This window comes from Hemicordylus capensis, chromosome 5, assembly GCF_027244095.1.
Source record: "Hemicordylus capensis ecotype Gifberg chromosome 5, rHemCap1.1.pri, whole genome shotgun sequence".
Classification (NCBI taxonomy): Eukaryota; Metazoa; Chordata; class Lepidosauria; order Squamata; family Cordylidae; genus Hemicordylus; species Hemicordylus capensis.
The window spans coordinates 238,974,840-238,994,811 of record NC_069661.1 but is presented as its reverse complement, the minus strand read 5'-3'; the positions used below and the strand labels follow the sequence as shown (position 1 = coordinate 238,994,811).

The 19,972-nt window shown below is 45.9% G+C and overlaps 1 protein-coding gene across 4 annotated transcripts in view; it reads right to left on the bottom strand.

Annotated features, from left to right (window-relative positions):
• Positions 1-2,376: 2,376 nt before the first annotated feature.
• BCL2L13 (BCL2 like 13) overlaps positions 2,377-19,972 on the bottom strand; it is an 80,136-nt gene continuing 62,540 nt past the window's right edge. For all 4 annotated transcript variants that reach the window (XM_053251239.1, XM_053251240.1, XM_053251236.1 and 1 more), the window contains exon 7: positions 2,377-4,440. In XM_053251239.1, coding sequence (XP_053107214.1) covers positions 3,622-4,440 — 819 coding nt within the window. In that variant the 3' untranslated portion in view covers positions 2,377-3,621. The remainder of the gene's footprint in view (positions 4,441-19,972) is intronic.

Below are 19,972 nucleotides of genomic sequence, written 5' to 3'. Positions count from 1 at the left end.
TCACAATTCCTTTCATTGTCCCATTGCCATAACTATGTGGAACACAGACAAATGGTGCTAAATAGACAAGAAACCTACATCTGGCAACTCCCTGCTCTGTGGATACTTAGGCTTACTTCCCTATAGGGAATGATCTATCATGCATCTCCCCTCCAGAAAAATTCCGGCTTATGGTGGATAACTGGGAACCTTTCTTGTAACACATGAAGTGTGCAGGACTACTCTCTGTTAAGATGATTGACATTGAGTTTTTAAATGTCAATCATCTTAACAGAGAGTAGTCCAACCATAGTTTATCTTATAAGGTGCAGTATAGGCAAGAGCAGATAATATATTAACTTCTGTTCTACAGTTTGAGGGTATGTCATGGGGGAAAAGAGTTGTATAGTAGTTCAGACAGAGTATGCAACATCTGCTTCTACTCTCTTAAGTATCAAGTCTGTTGAGAACTAGACCTTTACTACCCACTTGTCTGTGCTGAAAATCTCTTCCCCTATAACGCACTGCTTTGAACAGGTTCCGAGACACTGGAGTGTTTTGCACACCAGTACTACAGAGAGCGTAGTTGATGCCATCATTTCTGATGCTTAGATGGATGTCTGCTGAAATAGCAACTAAATACTACTAGGAGCTAGAAGCTGCCAGCACAACTCTTTTACACAAATGTCACATAACAGCTATGGTTTATGCAGCATGGGAGTTTTCCGACTTTGCCAGAGCATCTTTCGGAGCTACAGCTAAAGCATGCTCACTATTTTGCATAAAGCCACTTTTATGCACTAATAGAAGTTAGGCAGATCTAACACCAAGGACAAGAATTAAAGCCCACTGGAGCACACTGAGGGACTTTATTCTGAAAAATACATGATAAACAGCATTAGAAAAGCAATGCAAATCTCCTAATCAGCAACTCCTGGCTACCATATTATTGCAAAGTGCCCTTTCTGTTGGAATAGCTGAATCAAAACAGACATATCCACATGGCTAAACGCCACCTCACACTTTTAGATGTGCATGTTATGCATTTTACATACACACTTTAAAATGTAATATGTGAATACAATCACTTGCAGATATTGTATATTACATGAACAAGGGAGATGGCATTGGTTGCGGCTCTCTAAAGTGTGCAGGGTAAACCAAGGTTTGCTGCCATGTAATGTGTGTGAGGTGGCCCTAAGGCTGGTTTAATAGGAAAAGAAACACATTGCACTAGTTGGGCTGCCCCCAAAAGTGTTAAGAGATACTGCTGCCAATTGTTAGAATGGCACTTGGCTCTACTACTGTGCTAGAGCTAAGGATCCCTAGATATCCAAAACAAAGAGACTGTTGTAGCCAAAAGGGAAGACGGTTTTATGATAAACGTGAATGCACAGCATTAAAAGTATCACTCCTGTTCAGTATAAATGAAAACCCTACTGAGCCATTGCATTAACAATGAAGAACAGTTTTTGAATATGATTACCAAATCACCACAATATTAAATAAGCAGTAATGGCTCAATTTTTGAAAAGCGGAAAATACGAAATTCAAGTCAGGCTACAGTCAGATTCTTTGACTGTAGACTCTCCTGTCTTCTCAATTTCTTTTGAGTTATCTACCTATACTTGTGTCACAGGCACACTAAGGATATCTGCAGCAGTTTACTAGCTAGGACCACTATAGTGGTGCTGCCTAAGGGAGAATATGCTATTTATGAGCAAGCACCTAAAAAGAAACAAAGTTGCAATCTCACTTGCTTTGCCAGTAAGTGCAAGTTAGCCATAAACACTGATTTTATGGCAAGGGAAGCCAACAAGCACAGAGCATAACAAAGAGACCATTTTGTCAGGACATTGGCCCAAGGACACCACAATGGTTTGCATAAGGATTGATAGAACAAAATTGCCATGATGAATTTACATGTAATTCATATGAAATAGTTATTTTCATTTACATGAGTGGAAAGCTGAAAATCCTATATCTGATTTTAGAGATTGTTAGGAATTTCCTGATCATCTGATCTACAGAAGGTAGCAGGAAAAGGCAGCTATGGCAACAATAAAGAGAAAAACACTAATCCACACTAATACTTGCACAGAACAATCTATGAGGAGATATCAAATTGCTGTGCAAATTAGGGCCCCAAAACTTGAGGGAAAAGGAAAGTCAGCTTTATTTGGTGAGAAACCAACTATGGGGAAGAGAAGACAGGAGCACATTAAGTGTGTCTACTATGTTTGAGACCAGGGATTAATAAACATTTGGAGAAAGGTTATTTTAGGTGACTTCCACCTAGTTTTCTCTAGCCCAAACACAAACCAAAACAATCTCTTGAAGAGCAGGGCAAGCAGGCAGTATAGTAGTATTTAAATTCATTTCAAACAAAAACTCACGGTGGCCAAAAGGGATCTGATTTTATTCTTCTCTGGGCCTAATTGCCTGGATTAAAAAATAATTTTATACACAAAGCAATTTCTCTTAGAAGTTTCCATGAACTGTGCAAGACTGCTGGTTTCAGAACATCCATCCAATAGCCAAGAACTGGCAAGCAGCGGGCAAGTACAGCCGCGTGCTGTTCAAGTTCAACCCCTTGGATCAATTTTGTTGAAGACCTTGGATCTGGCTCATTAGTCAGTGGTCAAGGTCAATTTAAGGCTAAATGCATTCCCCCTTGAACTTGTGCAAAACAGAACACAGAAGAAGAGACAGACAAAATTGCGTGCTTAAATTTGTATTTCAAAAGCCGTACCAATTCAACTCTCAGCTTCACAATAATTTTTACTAATGAATGCTGAGAAGTAGCATTTCCATTTCCTTTTGCATTTATAATTTTCTGTTCAAAAACATACAGGTATCTTACATGAAAGGAGTGTCCTTGATAACAGTAAAGCAGAATGAATTAAATTGGGGCCGGGGGGGGGGGAGAATCACAGCTGTAGCTGAGATTAGCAAAATGACAAATACACATGGGTGACCAATGAATATCTACCTCTTCCGAAACAGTGTTAAAATTCAACACTATATGGGAGATTACAGTTTCCTCCAACTCAATGTTACAGAACTTAACCAAAGGGACAGCTTTTTAAAAAAAGGTTGAGCCTCAGGAAGTATTTGGGCAGACACGTATACAGCAAAGAGGTATTGAATAAGCACTACCCCACTGGGGTTTAAAAGGGAACTGGAAGGTCAAGAAGAGCAGTGCAGTACCTGAGGAAGCTGAGACAAAAGGGAGACCAACCTTGTGCTACAGCACTAATCACCTGTCATTCAGGAGGTGGAGGGGGAACCAAGAAGCTGCAACAGCAGCCATGTAAGGAAAATCTCCAGGGATAACAACCAGCTCTTCCATTCCCCTGGAATTTTCAGTTCCAGTTTCCAGTGTAGAAGCATCCCTTCCTCATTTAGACTTTGATACGTACATGTGCAGGGGTTTCAAAATGGCACCCCATATGTTAATCGGGAAGATCCAGTCCAAGTCCACTAAAAACATGATTGTCCCTAGACTTAGCTTTACCGTGTACCCTTGCCCCACCACCCTTTAAGTTATATGAATTCCCCATTAACAGCAGGCATCACAACCCTCAGCCAGTCCAGCCAAGTGTCGATCCAGGTGCTGCCTTCCCTGAGGAGGAAAGTCCACTACTTCTTCCTCAATGCCAGTGCTACACCCACTGCCACAGCCAGGATGGCCACTGCAGCTGCACCCCCATATAGTAGAATTGATTTGCCTTCTGGGAACAGGATGGGTTTCTCCTCTCCAGCAGGGGGCTTGTCTTCCTTTTCTTCAGAATAGCTCTCCTTCCCTGCTTTTATTTCTGCTTCTGGGGGCAGGATTTTCTCAAGCTTGGAGGCAGCCTTTTCTTTGGGAGAAGCTGGTATCTTGACAGGTTTCCTCAACTCTGGAATTTCAGGTTCCGGTAGCTCTGCTGCTTTCCCCTCTTTCTGGTGTTCTGTAAGTGAAGGTGCAGAAAGGCTTGGCTTTGCAAGAGATACGGTTTCAGCTTCCGATTCCATCACTGGCAATGCAGTCTGAACTTCGGGTGAAACCAGCTTTGCAGCATCAGTCTGCGGAGCTACTTCTGGCGCGACTGTTTCTTCAACCCCCTCGGGTATCTCCTCCTTTTCAACGTGTACAATATCAGAGTTTGAAGAATTGTTTTCGCTCCTTTCTTCCCCACCTCCATTGCTGTCCAGACTCTTCACTTCTTCAGGATCCATAGCTACTTGTTGCCACAACTCCGGCCCCAAAGACACAGGCAAGCTCTCAGTATGCCAGCTCTGACTAGCTGACAAAGAGACAGGCAAGCTCTCTGACTGCCAAGATGATGTCACTGTGGGGGAATCGGGCGGGCTCACCTGGCCCGAGTTGTCACTAGTTAGGATGCAGATATCATTGCTGTCTTCGGCAACAATTCCATGGTCCTCTTCCTCTTCAGAATCCAAACTAAAAACAGTACCCTGGAAGAAACACATACAAAGAGTCAGCAAAGAACTGAAGTTCACAGGACATGACACTCACAACAATATACAAGAATATAAAAATTCAAGCAGTTGACTTTTATAGAGAGGCCTAGTTGTTCTGAACTACAAAAAACCACCTTGCCCTTATAGGACACAAAAAAGTGTCTTGTTTTACGGAATTCATGTGTTCTCTTAATGTAGAACAGCAATGCCCCGCATACATCTAGCACATGTAACACCCTTTCCAACCTTGTCTCTGGTTTACCAAAGAAAGCTGGGAGTACAGTATCCTGGTTTAGGTGGAAGTTCGACATAATCTCTGGGCAGAACTCCGGGTCTAAATGGAGGACAACCTTGTCTTGGAAGAACCTAGTTTACGGTTTGTCCATCTGCAATGCGGTTAACTCGCTCACCCTTCGTGTAGTAGAATCTTTAATGTTATGGCCACAAGCCAAAACAAAAGAAAAAGATTACAGTTATACAGCAGTAAATTGGCCCCTTGGTATACAGAAGATCTACGGGGGCTGAAGCAGCAAGGTAGGCAACTGGAGCGCAAGTGGAGAAAGGCTCGACTAGAATCTGACAGATTACGACATGGAGCACATCTAAAGAGCTATGCTCAGGCAATACGTGTGGCAAAGAAGTGGTTCTTTTCTGCCCGTATTGCCTCTGCGAGTTCATGTCCGGTGGAGTTATTCAGGGTTGTGAGGGGACTAGTATCTGTCCCCCCTCCCTTGAATCAGAATTTGGAATCATCAGTTACCCGCTGCGATGTGTTTAATTTTTCGCAGATAGAATCTCTTGGATTCGGGCCAACTTAGATGGAGACTCCACAATTAATTTGATGTCTGAAATGGAGGTGTCCAACTATTCCTCTTATGTGATTCGACTGGATCAGTTTCAGTTTGTGACTCCTGAGGATGTGGAGACAAGCTGATTGAGGCGATGAGACCTACCACTTGTTCTCTTGATCCTTGTCCAACACGGCTTGTTCAATCTAGCAGGGAGGCTGTTGTAAGCGGCCTGGTGGAAATCATAAATGCTTCTCTGAGGGAGGGCAGGATGCCTCGTCTTAAGGAGGCAATTATTAGACCTCTTCTAAAGAAGCCTGCATTAGATCCCTCAGAGTTGAGCAATTATAGGCCTGTTTCCAATCTCCCATGGTTGGGCAAGGTAATTGAGAGGTTGGGGTCCTCTCAGCTCCAGGTGGTCTTGGAGGAAACTGATTATCTAGACTCATTTCAAACTGGTTTTCAGGCGGGCTATGGGGTGGAGACGGCCTTGGTTGGCCTGGTGGATGATCTCCAATTGGGAATTGACGAGGAAGTGTGACTCTGTTGGTCCTTTTGGACCTCTCGGCGGCTTTCAATACTATCGACCACAGTATCCTTCTGGAACGTCTGAGAGTGTTGGGGGTGGGAGGTACTGTTTTACAGTGGTTCCGCTCCTACCTCTCAGACGGATTTCAGATGCTGTCGATTGGAGATTGTTGCTCTTCAAAATCTGAGCTTAAGTATGGTGTCCCTCAAGGCTCCATACTTTCTCCAATGCTTTTTAACATCTACATGAAACCGCTGGGAGAGATCATCAGGGGATTTGGAGCTGGGTGTTACCAGTACGCTGAGGACACCCAGATCTACTTCTCCATGTCAACCTCTTCAGGAGATGGCATATCCTCCCTAAATGCCTGCCTGGAAGCAGTACTGGGCTGGATGAGGGAGAATAAACTGAAGCTGATAAGACGGAGGTACTTATTGTGCGGGGTCAGAACTCTAGAAATGATTTTGATCTCCCTGTTCTAGATGGGGCCAACTTCCCCAAAAGGAACAGGTTTGCAGTCTGGGAGTACTTCTGGATTCACACCTCTCCCTGGTTTCTCAGTTTGAGGTGGTGGCCAGGGGTGCTTTCTATCAGCTCCGGCTGATACACCAGCTATGCCCGTTTCTCGAGATCAATGACATCAAAACAGTGGTACATTTGTTGGTAACCTCCAGACTTGACTTCTGTAATGCGCTCTACATGGGGCTGCCTTTGTACACAGTTTGGATACTTCAATTAGTTCAGAATGCGGCAGCCAGGTTGGTCTCTGGGTCATCTCGGAGAGACCACATTACTCCTCTGTTGATGGAGCTACACTGGCTGCCAATAGGTTTCCGGGCAAAATACAAAGTGCTAGTTATAACTTACAAAGCCCTAAACGGCTTAGGCCCTGGGTATTTAAGAGAAAGTCTTCTTCACTATGTGCCCCACCGCCCATTGAGGAGGTCCGTCTCCAATTGCCGCCAACTTGTTTGGTGACTACACAGAGATGGGCCTTCTCAGCTGCTGCCCCAAGATTGTGGAATGCGCTCCTTGCTGAGATACGATCCTCCCCATCTCTGGCAATTTTTAAGAAACTTCTGAAAACACATCTCTTCAACCAAGCTTTCTCAGCTTTTTAAAACTTGTTTATAAATTGTTTTGGCTATTTAATTGGTGTTTTATGATGTTTTAATTGTTAATTATTAATTTATGTAGTTTTATAATTTCTGTCTTAATTGTTAATTGATTTTAATGGTGTTTTAATGCAAACCACCCTGAGCTTTTTGGAAGGGCGGTATAATTTTTTTAATAATAAAAATAAATAAATAGATAGATAGATAAAGTATTTATGATTAAAACAGTTAAAATTAAAATTAATTAAAATTGTTAACAATATTGGAAACATAGTAATAATAAAAATTAACACAATAAAATTTCCTTATTAACCATCCAGTGATGTATATTTATGGCAGCAACACAGAATTTAGCAATATTAGATGTAATTACAAACTCTGAGTCCGAAAGCAACAAGGAATAAAATCCCTCTTGTTGACCAGGGAATTTACATAACAAAGGTGTGATGAAATATTCAAGAACATCATTATAGAACAAGCAGAATAATAAAACATGTTCGATATTTTCGACCTGATCCAGCCCACAAGGGCAAAGTCTATCAGCAAGTGGAACCCCTCTGTAACGCCCTTCTAGAACCACTGAGGATAAGCAGTGACAACAAACCAAAGTAAAAGCTTTCCTATACCTCGGAAATTCCAGCCAAGTAAAATAATTCAGTGTATTATTATTATTAGTATTATTACATTTATATCCCGCTCTTCCTCCAAGGAGCCCAGAGCGATGTACTACATACTTGAGTTTCTCCTCACAACAACGCTGTGAAGTAGGTTAGGCTGAGAGAGAAGTGACTGGCCCAGAGTCACCCAGCTAGTTTCATGGCTGAATGGGGATTTGAACTCGGGACTCCCTGGTCCTAGTCCAGCACTCTAACCACTACACCACACTGCAATCATGAAGGCTGTTTTTTTGCATGACATTCTTTAACGTGGCTGTAGCCACTGGCTCAAATGGCTTCTCAGTCAATGCTGCAAGGACCAAAGACAAACTCCACTGGTAAATTGGCCTAAGTATTGGTGGGTGCAAGTTATTAATTTCCTTCATAAAACATTTACACTCAGGATGTGAGAATATTGTTTTCCCATACTATCCCTTGTGGCGAGAAGATAAGGCTGCCAAGTGGACTTTAATAGAAACATTTGCCAGCCCATTGTACTTTAAACTGGTCAAATAAAGTAGCACCTGTCTTATTGATGAAGTACGTGGTGTGAAACAATGCAAACTTGCATACACTGTGAAATGTCTCCATTTAGAAGCACAGTTTCTCCTAGAGAAGGCTTTTCTATTCTTTTGCAAAAACTTAGTTAAAAGTCTATTCTCTAGGCCGCAGGGTCCCTAGATCTGGATGAAGCACCTGACCTCCCTTCTTGAGAGAGGAGATCCACATATTGTGGTAACCTGTGGTACATCCCCTTCAACAGTTTGAGCACTTGAGGAAACCAAGGTTGCCTTGGCCACAGAGTGACCAGAATGCATTGTGCTCTGTCCTGCAGTATTTTGGCCACCACTCTGCTCAACAGCAGGTAAGGCAGAAGTATGTAGCAATATCCTTGAGTCCAGGCATACAAGAAGGCATCCCCCTTTTGTTCCCAGACCTATTCCTGCCCTTGAGCAGTAATGCCGGGATTTCTTGTTCTACCTGGTAGCAGAGAGGTCTATTCCGGTTGCACCCCAAGCATAAATATTGGCAAGAGATATTCCAGATTCATGGACCAACTGGGTTGTCTCAACACCCAAGTCCTGCTCAATGCATCTGCCAGGGTGTTTACTCCTCTTATGTGTATCGCTTGAATGACTAACCATTGTGTGATACACCAGTTCCATATCTGCTGACTCAACTGGCACAATGAGCGGGACACAGTCCCTCCTTGCCTGTTTATGTAAGCTATTGCAGTTGTGTTGTCTAGCTGTACCTGAACAACACAGCCACTCAGCTGAGGCTTGAACAACTTGAGCCCTAAAAATACAACCATGAGTTCCAGGAAATTGATACGTAGACTCCACTGCCACAGAGCCCATGTTCCTTGTGTCTGATAAACCCCTGAATGTGCCCCCTTCCAGCCTAGGAGAGATATATCAGTGGTTAGCCATGCTGTAGTCTGTGGAACCTGGAATGGTATGCCCTGTTGCAAGTTCATCTCCGCAGTCCTCCACTTCAAACTTGCCAGTACATCCCCAAGCACCATAAGATGCATGAGTGGATTGTCTGTATTGGGGCAGAACGTTGCGAGGTACCAGAGTTACAGTTTCCTCATTCACAGTATGGCATACCTCACAGCCATACATGATGCCATCAGCCTTAGGACAGTATGTGCCCGCTGAGTTGGTAACTGCTGAAACTGCATCACTAAGTCCCTTATCGTGTATAGATCCAGAATGTGACAGAGAGGTTGCCAGGACTAAAAAAACCCCACTGATGATTATCCTTTCTTGTTCATCCATATAGGAACCAAGGACACTGCCAGGCACAGCTATGAACATAATACATCTGACCACAAGGCTCTGGGAAGGAAGAAGAAGGCAGTGGTGGCTGGTGGTTCCTGGGACCGGTGGGGAGAGGGGCCTAGGCAGGGCAGGTGATGGGTGGATATGGATGCAAGTCTGGACCCAAATGCTGCTCAGACTCTACTTTCGCTACTTGAACCTAATGAGAGCACCTCGTCTGCTTCTACATTCCATGGCTTCTTGAGCCAGGGGTTAGATGAAGACACCTTCTGAGATGAGCTTGTTCCAGTACCAAAGACTCCACGTATGTCCCCAGTGAGATTGTACAAGCCTTGATGGGTGGAGCCACAGGTAGTGAGAGGTGAAGCCAATCGTGGGCAGGTGAGGAAATGGAGCCAGGACTAGGCAGATGCCTTAGCAATAACTAGCAAAATACAGATTTGTAGCTAATGAGTGGGGTCAAAATACAAACACACATGTATGCACACAAATCTCAACTGTTCATCAGCAGAGAAAATATGGAAAACATAAGTTGTTTTGTAGTACCTGTCGGACCGCATACCCCCATATGAATCTGCCAGGGCCCTCCGCGCATCATCTCAGTCCCTCCTCATGACCCCCCTGCCACCAACAGAGATCTGGTTGGCAGGGACTAGAGACAGGGCCTTTTTGGTTGTAGTCCCTCGGCTTTGGAACGACCTCCCTGAAGAGCTTCGCCATGCTCCTTCCCTCAGTGTTTTTAAAAAAAAATCTTAAAACACACTTTTTAAAGGAGGCTTTTAATGCTATTTTTTGTTATATCTGGTAGTTTCTTTAGCTTTTTATAATTGTCAATTGTTAGCTTTTAAAATAACCTTTAATTTGAACCTAATAATGATTGTGGTTTTTAATCCAACAACTTTGTTTAATTTAGTTAATTTTATTACTTTTATTGTATCTTGTATCTATCTTATTGTTGTGAGCTGCCCTGAGCAGTAGTGCACTAGAGGGGGGGGGCATAAATATTTTAAATAATTAATTGGTCTACAGTTGTTTGTAGAGAAGGATAAACACACAAGTGTGCACACACACAATGTACAAATCACAAGTAAAGCATAGATCAGTTACAAAAGGTGGCTTCTGCAGAGAGTAAATGCATTCTGAAGTCACAAAGGCAGCTCTCTCTGCCTGATTATTTCAACAAGTTGTTCTAGTAAAACAAATCTGCTTACTTTCCTTTCACTACCCCTACAATTTGGTCCAAATCAGTTAGGTAGTTCACAAGTTAACCCACTTGTGCCTCAAATGTTCATGCATCAGCATCTTGAATTGGGGTGGATGACATCACCACAAACTATGTGTTTGAGGTGTCCCTACAACTATACCAAAATTTGGTCCAAATTGGTTCCCACTTGCACCTCAAATATCCACATAACCACCATCTTGAATCAGGGTGGACAACATCATTACAAACTACACTCTATCTGTCCCTACACTTGTAGCAAATTTGGTTCAAATCTATTAGGTGGTTCACAAGTTATCCCAATTCTGCCTCAAATGTTCACGTGTCTGCCATCTAGAGTCAGGGTGGATGACATCATGACAAACTATGCTGTTGAGGTGTTCCTACACAACTGTACCCAATTTGGTTCATATTGTTCTAGGCATTGCAAAGCTGATAGGACACAGACACACACAGACACACACACAATGCCAAGTGATCTCATAAGCCTACTGGAAAGCAGGCTAAAAATGAATACTACTAACCAACAAAAAAGAACTCTGAGCCAGAATGCAGTGGTTAGTGTGCTGGATTAGACTGGCGAAATCCAAGTTCAAATATATTTATAGCTGTTTTTATTACTTAAACATGAATCTTCAATAGAGTCTTTTTTTCTTTTTCAGAAAAATTCTGAACATATTTTATCTATTACTGAGATCACTGAGTGTTAGAACTCTGCTGAGAACAATAGTTAAAATGTGATATTCAGAATTTTTCTGAAAAAGAAAAGACTCTATTGAAGATTCATGTTTAAGTAATGAAAACAGCTATAAATATATTTCCAAGTTAATTACTTGAAGGTTTTTGTTCTGTATGTGATCCCCATTTATTCCAGATCTTGTCTACTGAGGAAATCTAGCACTATTCCCCAAGAATTATCAAATTTTGATAAGTAGCAGAGAAGATAATAGAGTACAGCAAGTAGGATCCTAACGCACAGGTCAAAACCAATACTATATCAAGAAGACGTAACTTTCAGAAAAGTTCAGACAGAATAAATTTTGTCTTTATGGACTATTAAAAGTTCGGCTTAAAACCAAAAACTAGCTTACTTAGTTTCGCACTATAAAGCTATATATCCCAATTTTCTAAATAGAATTAAATATTTTATATTTTATTTTATAATTTTATAAATAGAACAGAATTGCAAACTATACTTCTGTGCTTCAGTATTTCTGTGTGTGCATGTTGTATCTATAGTGGCACATAATAATGCATATATATGTGCACACACCTACCTGATACTGCCACCCAGAACCAACCTCATTCCACTCACTAATGAAAAAAAATAGAAGCAACACAGATGGGGACACCCTCTCCCTACTCCATGCCTACTTAACAGCTGGGTGCCACTCTGCCCACCTTAGGTGCCCACCTCTTAGCCTGGGATCTTAGCCCTGCTGGATCAGGCCCATCCAGTCCAGTATCTTGTTTCACACAGTGGTCCACCAGGTACCTCTGAGAAGCCCACAGGCAAGAGGTGAGGGCATGCCCTCTCTCTTGTTGCTACCCGGCAACTGATATTTCAAGGCACCTGAGGCTGGAGAAACATCCTAGCAAGCAACAGAATGAATGAATGAATCGCTTTATCACAATCATTGATCAGTGTTATATACAAACAGATGACTTTAGTAGAGAATGCTTTCCCAGCCAATGCACTAACATAGAAGCCTCATGTAACAGTATCTAAAGAGAAGGGCTGGAGATTAGCTGTTAACAGATCTTAACAGCAGCTGCAACAAATTTAGCAACCTTGTAGGTGGTAGAAAGTTTATCATCTGCAAGGAGGAATGTGGCGTATAATTCAGCAGTCCAGCCAGGAAAGCGTGATAACAAGGGAGAAATAGGACTGCACCGGTTATCATTATAAAATGACAAAAGAGTACCGCATGGTGGACAGATTTGATCTCACCTGGGCTACAGGGGCATAATCCACTGGCCAGAGGAGTTTTCAAAAACCTTCCAGATAAAACTGCCGATGGTAAGGCATCATATCTTGCTCTGAGGAAAACCCTGTGATGGCTTGGCAAAGAGAGGGACAATAGATAGCTAGCAGGTTCCCCATTAAAGTCACCAAGGTACCCTCTTATGGTCTCCAGGATGGAGCTTAAATCATTCTGATGTTCAATGTCCAAGACCCTCTGTTTGAGGATCTCCTTGGTCTGACTGTAATCTAATAATGACAAATGTTCAGCAGAGACCGATTGATGACAATTTACCCATCAGTGCTTGTGTCTAGAGGCCCAGTTGTTCGCCATACAGAAGTTGAGCCAATGATTTACCAGCAAATAACTTTAATGCTGAAGGAATAACCTTTCCACCTTTGGAGCAAAAGAACTGTAATGTTGCTGAAGCACTTCTTTGTGCCTGTTGGGCAATGTAGTCCACATGGGCCTTCCATGACCCAGTGGAAGCAACAAATGATTTTTATTTTTTTTAAAGAGAGATAAGAGCATAAGAACAGCCCTGCTGGATCAGGCACAAGGCCCATCTAGTCCAGCATCCTGTTTCACAGTAGCCCACCAGATGTCTCTGGGGAGCACAGAGGCAAGAACTATGTATATGCCCTCTCTCCTGCTGTTGCTCCCCTGCAACTGGTATTGAGAGGCATTGTGCCTCTGAAACTGGAGATGGCCCACAGCCACCAGACTAGTAGCCATTGATAGACCTGTCCACCATGAATCTGTCTAAGCCCCTTTTAAAGCCATCCAAGCTGGTGGACATTACCACATCCCATGGCAAAGATTAATTATGCCACATATTAATTATGCCACATATTAATTATGCGCTGTGTGAAAAAGTACTTCCCTTTGCTGGTCCTACGTTTCCCAGCCTTCAGTTTCATGGGGTGACCCCTGGTTCTAGTGTTGTGTGAGAGAGAGAGAAATATCTCTGTCCACCCTCTCCACGCCATGCATAATTTTATACACCTCTATCATGTCTCCCCTTAGTCGCCTCTTTTCCAAGGTAAAGAGCCCCAGATGTTGTAGCCTTGCCTGATCATTTTGGTTGCACTCTTCTGCACCTTTTCCAGTTCTACAATGTCCTTCTTAAGATAAGGTGACCAAAGCTGTACACAGTACTCCAGATGTGGCAGCACCATAGATTTGTATAAGGGCATTATATTAGCATTTTTATTTTCAATCCCCTTCCTAAATGATTCCTAGCATGGAATTAGCCCTTTTCACAGCTGCCACGCACTAAGACAACACTTTCAAAGAGCTGTCCACCACGACCCCAAGATCTCTCTCCTGGTCAGTCACCATCAGCTCAGATCCTATCAGCGTTTATGTGAAGTTCGGGGTTTTTTGTCCCAATGTGCATCACTATACACTTGCTTACACTGAACCGTATTTGCCATTTTATCACTCACTCACCCAGTTTGGAGAGATCTTTTTGGAGTTCCTCACAATCCATTGTGGATTTCACTACCCTAAATAGTTTAGTGTCATCTGCAAATTTGGCCACTTCGCTGGTCACCCCAACGTCATGAATAAGTTAAAGAGCATTGGTCCCAGTACTGATCCCTGGGGCCCCCCACTTCCTACCTACCTCCATTGTGAAAACTGTCCATCTATTCCTGCTCTGCTTCCTGTCCTTCAACCAGTTACCGATCCACATCTTTATCCACATGCCTGTTGACACTCTCAAATAACTCCATAAGGTTAGTGAGGCAAGACTTTCCCGTGCAGAAGCCATGCTGGTTCTCCTTCAGCAAAGCCTTTTCTCCTATATGCTTAACAATTTTGTGTGTAAGTATGCTTTCCATCAATTTACCTGGCAGTGAAGTTAAACTGACCGGCCTGTAATTTCCCAGATCCCCCCTGGATCCCTTTTTGAAAATTGGAGTCACGTTGGCTACTTTCCAATCCTCTGGTACAAAGCCTGGTTGTCAGAGGCAGATTAAGCCTTTTGCTGCCTGTAGGCAGCCAAGGATTTTCTGCCCCGACCATAGCGAGGAGGGTAGGGGTGGAGAGGATGAAGACCTCCTTTTTTACTTCTAAATGCTGCCACAGCGGCAGGATAGGGGCTAGTGAAGGCCTCACAGCAGTGGCTGCGGGGAGTGCCGGGGGATGATAGGCAAGCCACCCCCCAGCCTTTACATTAAAATGCCCATGCACAGCAGAATGGAGCGACTGGGAGGGTTGTGGGGGGGAGGAAGTTCCCCCATTTGACTTTAAGGCAGGCAGCTTTCACTGCAAGGAGGAACTAGAGCAGGCATCCCCAAACTGCGGTCCTCCAGATGTTGCTGAACTACAACTCCCAGCATCCCTAGACACATTTTTTTGTGGCTGGGTATGCTGGAAGTTATAGTTCAGCAACATCTGGAGGGCCACAGTTTGGGGATGCCTGAACTAGAGCAAGGGACAGCTCCTTCCAGCTCTCCCCCTCCCTCAAAATGAGCAGCATGCCCCGAAGCAGCCCATTTTTCTGCCCCTCAGGCATAGTCATACATGCAACATTCTGTACAATACACTGGGAAGTAGCCCCTCTCCTGCTGGCATTCTACCATCATAATTAGTTTTATTGGCTATTTAGAGTACATGGGGCTTGAAGCTAAGTACTGGGTACAGCTGTCAGTTAATTAACGGTTTTTAGTTTTATCCTCCAAGGCAACGACAAAGGTTGGGTAGTACTTACCTTATTCTTGTATTGGGTGTCACCCCTGTGATCAAGGGGCACTACTTGTGTGCCTCTCCACAGAGATTCCCGCCAATTTCCCACTATATCTTCTTTAGGAGAGAAATGCTATCTTGTTGCTTCCTCTCTCTTCAAGACCAGCAAGCAACTGGATTAAAAAAGATCGCTTTTCTAATCCTTGCCCAATGGAACCATAACCTCCAGTGGACATATTAATGTTATAGATACTAGCCACAATCCAGAGAAAAACCTGGTTAGCTCTCTGCATAGCAAATGGATTTGTAAAATCTTTTGTACATACTCCACACCGACGTGGAAAGCCACTTCTGCAATTATTTGAAAGGCAGTTTGGACCCAGAAATGCATACCTATGCCCTAAAATAACTTTTATTTATTTATTCATTTGATTTCTATACCGGCCTTTCAAAAATGGCTCAGGGCAGTTTACACAGAGAAATAATAAATAAATAAGATGGCTCCCTGTCCCCAAAGGGCTCACAATCTAAAAACGAAACATAAGATAGACACCAGCAACAGTCACTAGAGGTACTGTGCTGGGGATGGATAGGGCCAGTTGCTCTCCCCCTGCTAAATAAAGAGAATCACCACATTAAAAGGTGCCTCTTTGCCAAGTTAGCAGGTCAGAGACCTGCCTAGCGGAGGTAACGGTGACCAATAACAGTACCTCGAGAGACAGAATTTTCAAGGACACTGACCTCAGCAGTTCAAAGGGTGGCTTTGAACTGGGCCTTAAGGACCAGGTTTAGGTTCCATGTGGGGAACCTGTGTACCGTGGATGGGTTGAGAAGGGCTGCCCCTTTGAGGAACCTCTGGACGTGTGGGTGTGTAGAGAGGGAGGGGGCCTCCTGAACTTGAAGGACAGAGGAAATGGCGAAGACCTGCCTGCGAAAGGTGTTAGGACAGAGGCCCCTGTCTAGCCCTCCCTGCAGAAACCCCAGGATGTGGGACACTGAGGCAGAGAGCAGTGCCACTCTGCACACCACTTCGTGAAAGACCTCCAGGTCGATTGGTAGACCCTGATCGTGGAGGGATGACGGGAAGCCAGGATGGTTTCCTGGACTGCCTTGGAGTACCTGCATGCCTCTAAAGAGGCAGAGAGATTGAGCCAGTCCGGTTGTGGGTGGAACACCAGTCCCTGCCTGACAAGGTGGGGGTGACTTCCTAGGGACATGGGCGCTGCGCTGGACATAGCCACTAAATCCAAAAACCACAGCCGGTGGGACCAGTGTGTTGCTACCAGGATGGCCTCTGCTCGAAGATGGATCTTCCAGACAGTCTGTGGAATTATGGCCATAGGGGGAATGTATAGAGTAGGCCGGCCAGCCAGGGGCAAGTCAGGGCATCCACCCCTTCGGCCCCCAGAGTGAGATATCTGGATAGCAACTGGGGTAGCTTGGTGTTCCCCAGGGAGACGAAGAGGTCCATGATCAGAGTTCTGAACCTTTGCACAATCTGTTTGAACGCCCAAGGGCCCAGGGACCACTCGGCCTGGACTATCTGAGCGCGGCTCAGCCAGTCTGCCACTGTGTTCTAAACACCACTGATGTGATTGGCCTCGAGGGACAGCAGGTTTCCCTCTGCCCACACTAGGAGCCTGGTGGACTCCCACACAGGGAGCGGGATCTTGTTCCTCCTTGCCGATTGACATGCGCCTTTGCTGTTGTGCTGTCTGTCCAAACCATCACGTGTTGGTTCTGGAGTAAAGACAGGAACTTTTTGAGTGAGTTCCATATTGCCCAAAGCTCCAGCCAATTGATGGAGTTTGATTTTTCGCTTTTGGACCACTGGCCTCGTGCCACCAGCTGCTGGCAGTGACTGTCCCAGCCCTGAAGGCTGGTGGCTGTAGTGACCTGAACTCCGTCGACCTGGAGGAACCGAACGCCCCTCCCGGTCGCAGGGGAGAGCCATCAGGTCAGGGACTGTGGGACTGGACCTGGCAGGGTCACCTTCAGCTGGGACCTTCATAGGATGTGGTCCTGATAGGCTAACAGAAACCACTGGAGCAGGTGCGAGTGAAAGTGAAACAAACTCCAAGGCACTACCCCTATGGTTGGGATCATGAGACCCTGGAGCTAGCTCAAGGAGAGCATATCCAACCTTGGACGTGAGACTAGGGAGCGGCATCTGGAGATCAGCTTGGTCCTGCGATTGGGGGGAAGGTACAACCTTTTATCTTGGTTCCTGTTGATCAGCACCCCTCAAGTGCAGGATCTTGGACTGAGGCATTAAGGAACTCTTCTGAAGGTTCATGATGAAGCCATGTGCCTCCAGGACCTCCAACGTGGAGTGGACATCCTCCTGGCCCCTGAGGAACGATGGGAACCAGATCAGAAGATCATCTAGTTACGGATAAAGATGGACACCCTTGGTCCTCAAGTGCGCCACAAGCACTATCATGATTCTGATGAACACTCGGGGTGCAGTCGAGAGACCGAAGGGAAGGGCCCAGTACTGGAAGGGGAGCTGACAATAGGTGAAGTGGAGGAACCACCTGTCCTGAGGATGAATGGGGACATGGAGATATGCCTCCTTGAGGTCCACTGAGGACAGGAAATCTTCCCGCTGAAGGGCCATCAGGATGGATCAAAGAGTTTCCATATGGAACCCCCTTTTCCTCAGGATTCTGTTGACATACTTCAGATCCAGAATGGCCCTCCATTCGCCATTCTTCTTGGGGCCCAGGAAGAGGACTGAATAAACCCCCAGGCCCTGCTCCCCTGGCGGGACAAGCTCTATTGCCCGAATGTTGGATACGTAGTGAATGGCTTTCAGCATCAGCTGTTGCTTGGGCCCTTTGTGGGACTGAGGGGAGGGTAGGAAGTGTTCCCGGGGCTGGCTAGCAAATTCCAGAGAGTACTCCGGGACATGGCCTGGAGGATCCAGGCATCGGAGCATGTCTGTTCCCAGACCTGAGCAAACCCCTGTAACCTTCCCCCCACCTGTGAGAGCTGTTGCTCCAAGCAATAGTCATTGTGTGGAATTTTGCCTGAAGGTGGGCTTGGCCTGCTGTGCAGGCTGTTGGAAGCAGAGTGATGAGCTGTCCTGAAAGGAGGTCTTAGGTCTGGACCAGGTGACCCTGTCCTGCCTGGACTGGCAGGGCTGAAAGAACAACCTGAACCCCCTGAAGGAGGAAGAGGAAGAAGAAGAAGAGGAGGCGGCGGGAGGATTTCTGCACTCAAAGCACTGAGCCACGGAGGACATAGCCTTCTTATCATCTCTGGTTTCGACTAGAATAGAGTCCAACACTTCCCCGAACAGTTTACCACCTTTTAAAGTAGAATTAGCTAGATTTGACCAGGACTTCTGGCCCACCTTCCAGTTCCTGAGCCACAGGTGGTGCCTGACCATGATGTCTGACGCCAGGGCCCTAGCCGAGAGCTGTGCTGCATCCAGGAAAGAAACGGTCATAAATGCAGCTGCCTTTCCCAACTTGTTGAGACCTTGTCTGAGGGCGATCAACTCTGGTGGGACTAGTGGGGCGAGTTCTCTGACCCATGGACTGTCGCCCTTGCAAACAAGGAGTTGGCTTTACAGGCCCTGATGGACAGGGCTGATGCCTAATGTGACCTGAGGAGGGCAGCGTCACACTTTTTGCAGTCCAGGTATTTTAGGGCCTCATCCCCATCCTTGGTTAGTACTGCCCCCGTTACCAAGGCGGCCACCTTGGCATCCACGGGTGGCACCTGGACTTTCTGCATGAGGACTTTGGTAGAGTTGTAAAGGCGTTGTACTGCTGGTGGGGGCCCTTTGCTCTCCCTGGGTTTATCCCACTCGTTCAGGAAGGTATCCATGAACAACTGAGGACAGGAAACAGCCACCTCCGGCTGCTTTAGTGAGGGGAGCATCACCGGGTCCCCATCGGCCCTGGCCTTGCTAGGCTGGATCACCCCCTCCAGTCACAGACCCTTGCACACTTTGTGGAGAACAGAAGAATCGGCCTGCGTGAATAGTCTGTACTGGGTCTGCGGGGGGAGGGGGGCAGCCACTCCCGCCTCATCCCCGGAAAGTTCTCCCTCCTCCCACTTGGAATCAGACTCCTCTGAGCTGTCATCAAATGGGTCCTAGGGGGACCCGGTCAGGTGGCAGGGGGACAGGGTGGGAGGTTCTCGCTCCCAAACAAGGGACATGGGCATCCGCAGGCCTAGTGCCCAGCAATCAGCAGGCTGTGCCCCTCACTGGGCCCAAGATAGCCACCGTCTGAGCGGGAAGCCTTTGGGGTGCTTAGGGAAGGGGCACCACAACTGAGACAGGTGGCCAGGGCAGCTTCTGAAACTCTTCAGTGGCAGCGCAGCACAGGAGGGCCATGAACACCGGGGGGGGGGATCTCATCCTCACCAGCCTCAGCCGCCGCCAAAAGGGAGGAAACCTAAGAGGCATAAGGGCGCTTGTCTGGAGGGACCCTGGGAAGATCGCCCAAATGCAGTACCCCCTCCTGAGCGGCTGAAGGTTCGCCCCCCAAGGCTCCAGCCATCTTCGCTGTGCCCAGTGGAAGAGCCAGGTCAACCAACTCACTCACTGGTGTTGCGTCTTTGCGGGAGGAATCTTTTGAAGCTGCTGAGCGGGAGCCGCTGCCGCTCCACTTCGCCTTCCCGCTGCTGCCCTGCTTGACCTTCTTGGCCCTGTTCATCCTTGTGGGTTGCCGAGATCCAGGCGCAGGAATGGTTGCTGCCACCCACTCAGCCTGACACACTGAGTGTGCTACTGAGGGAGGGAAAACCTCCCTCTTGC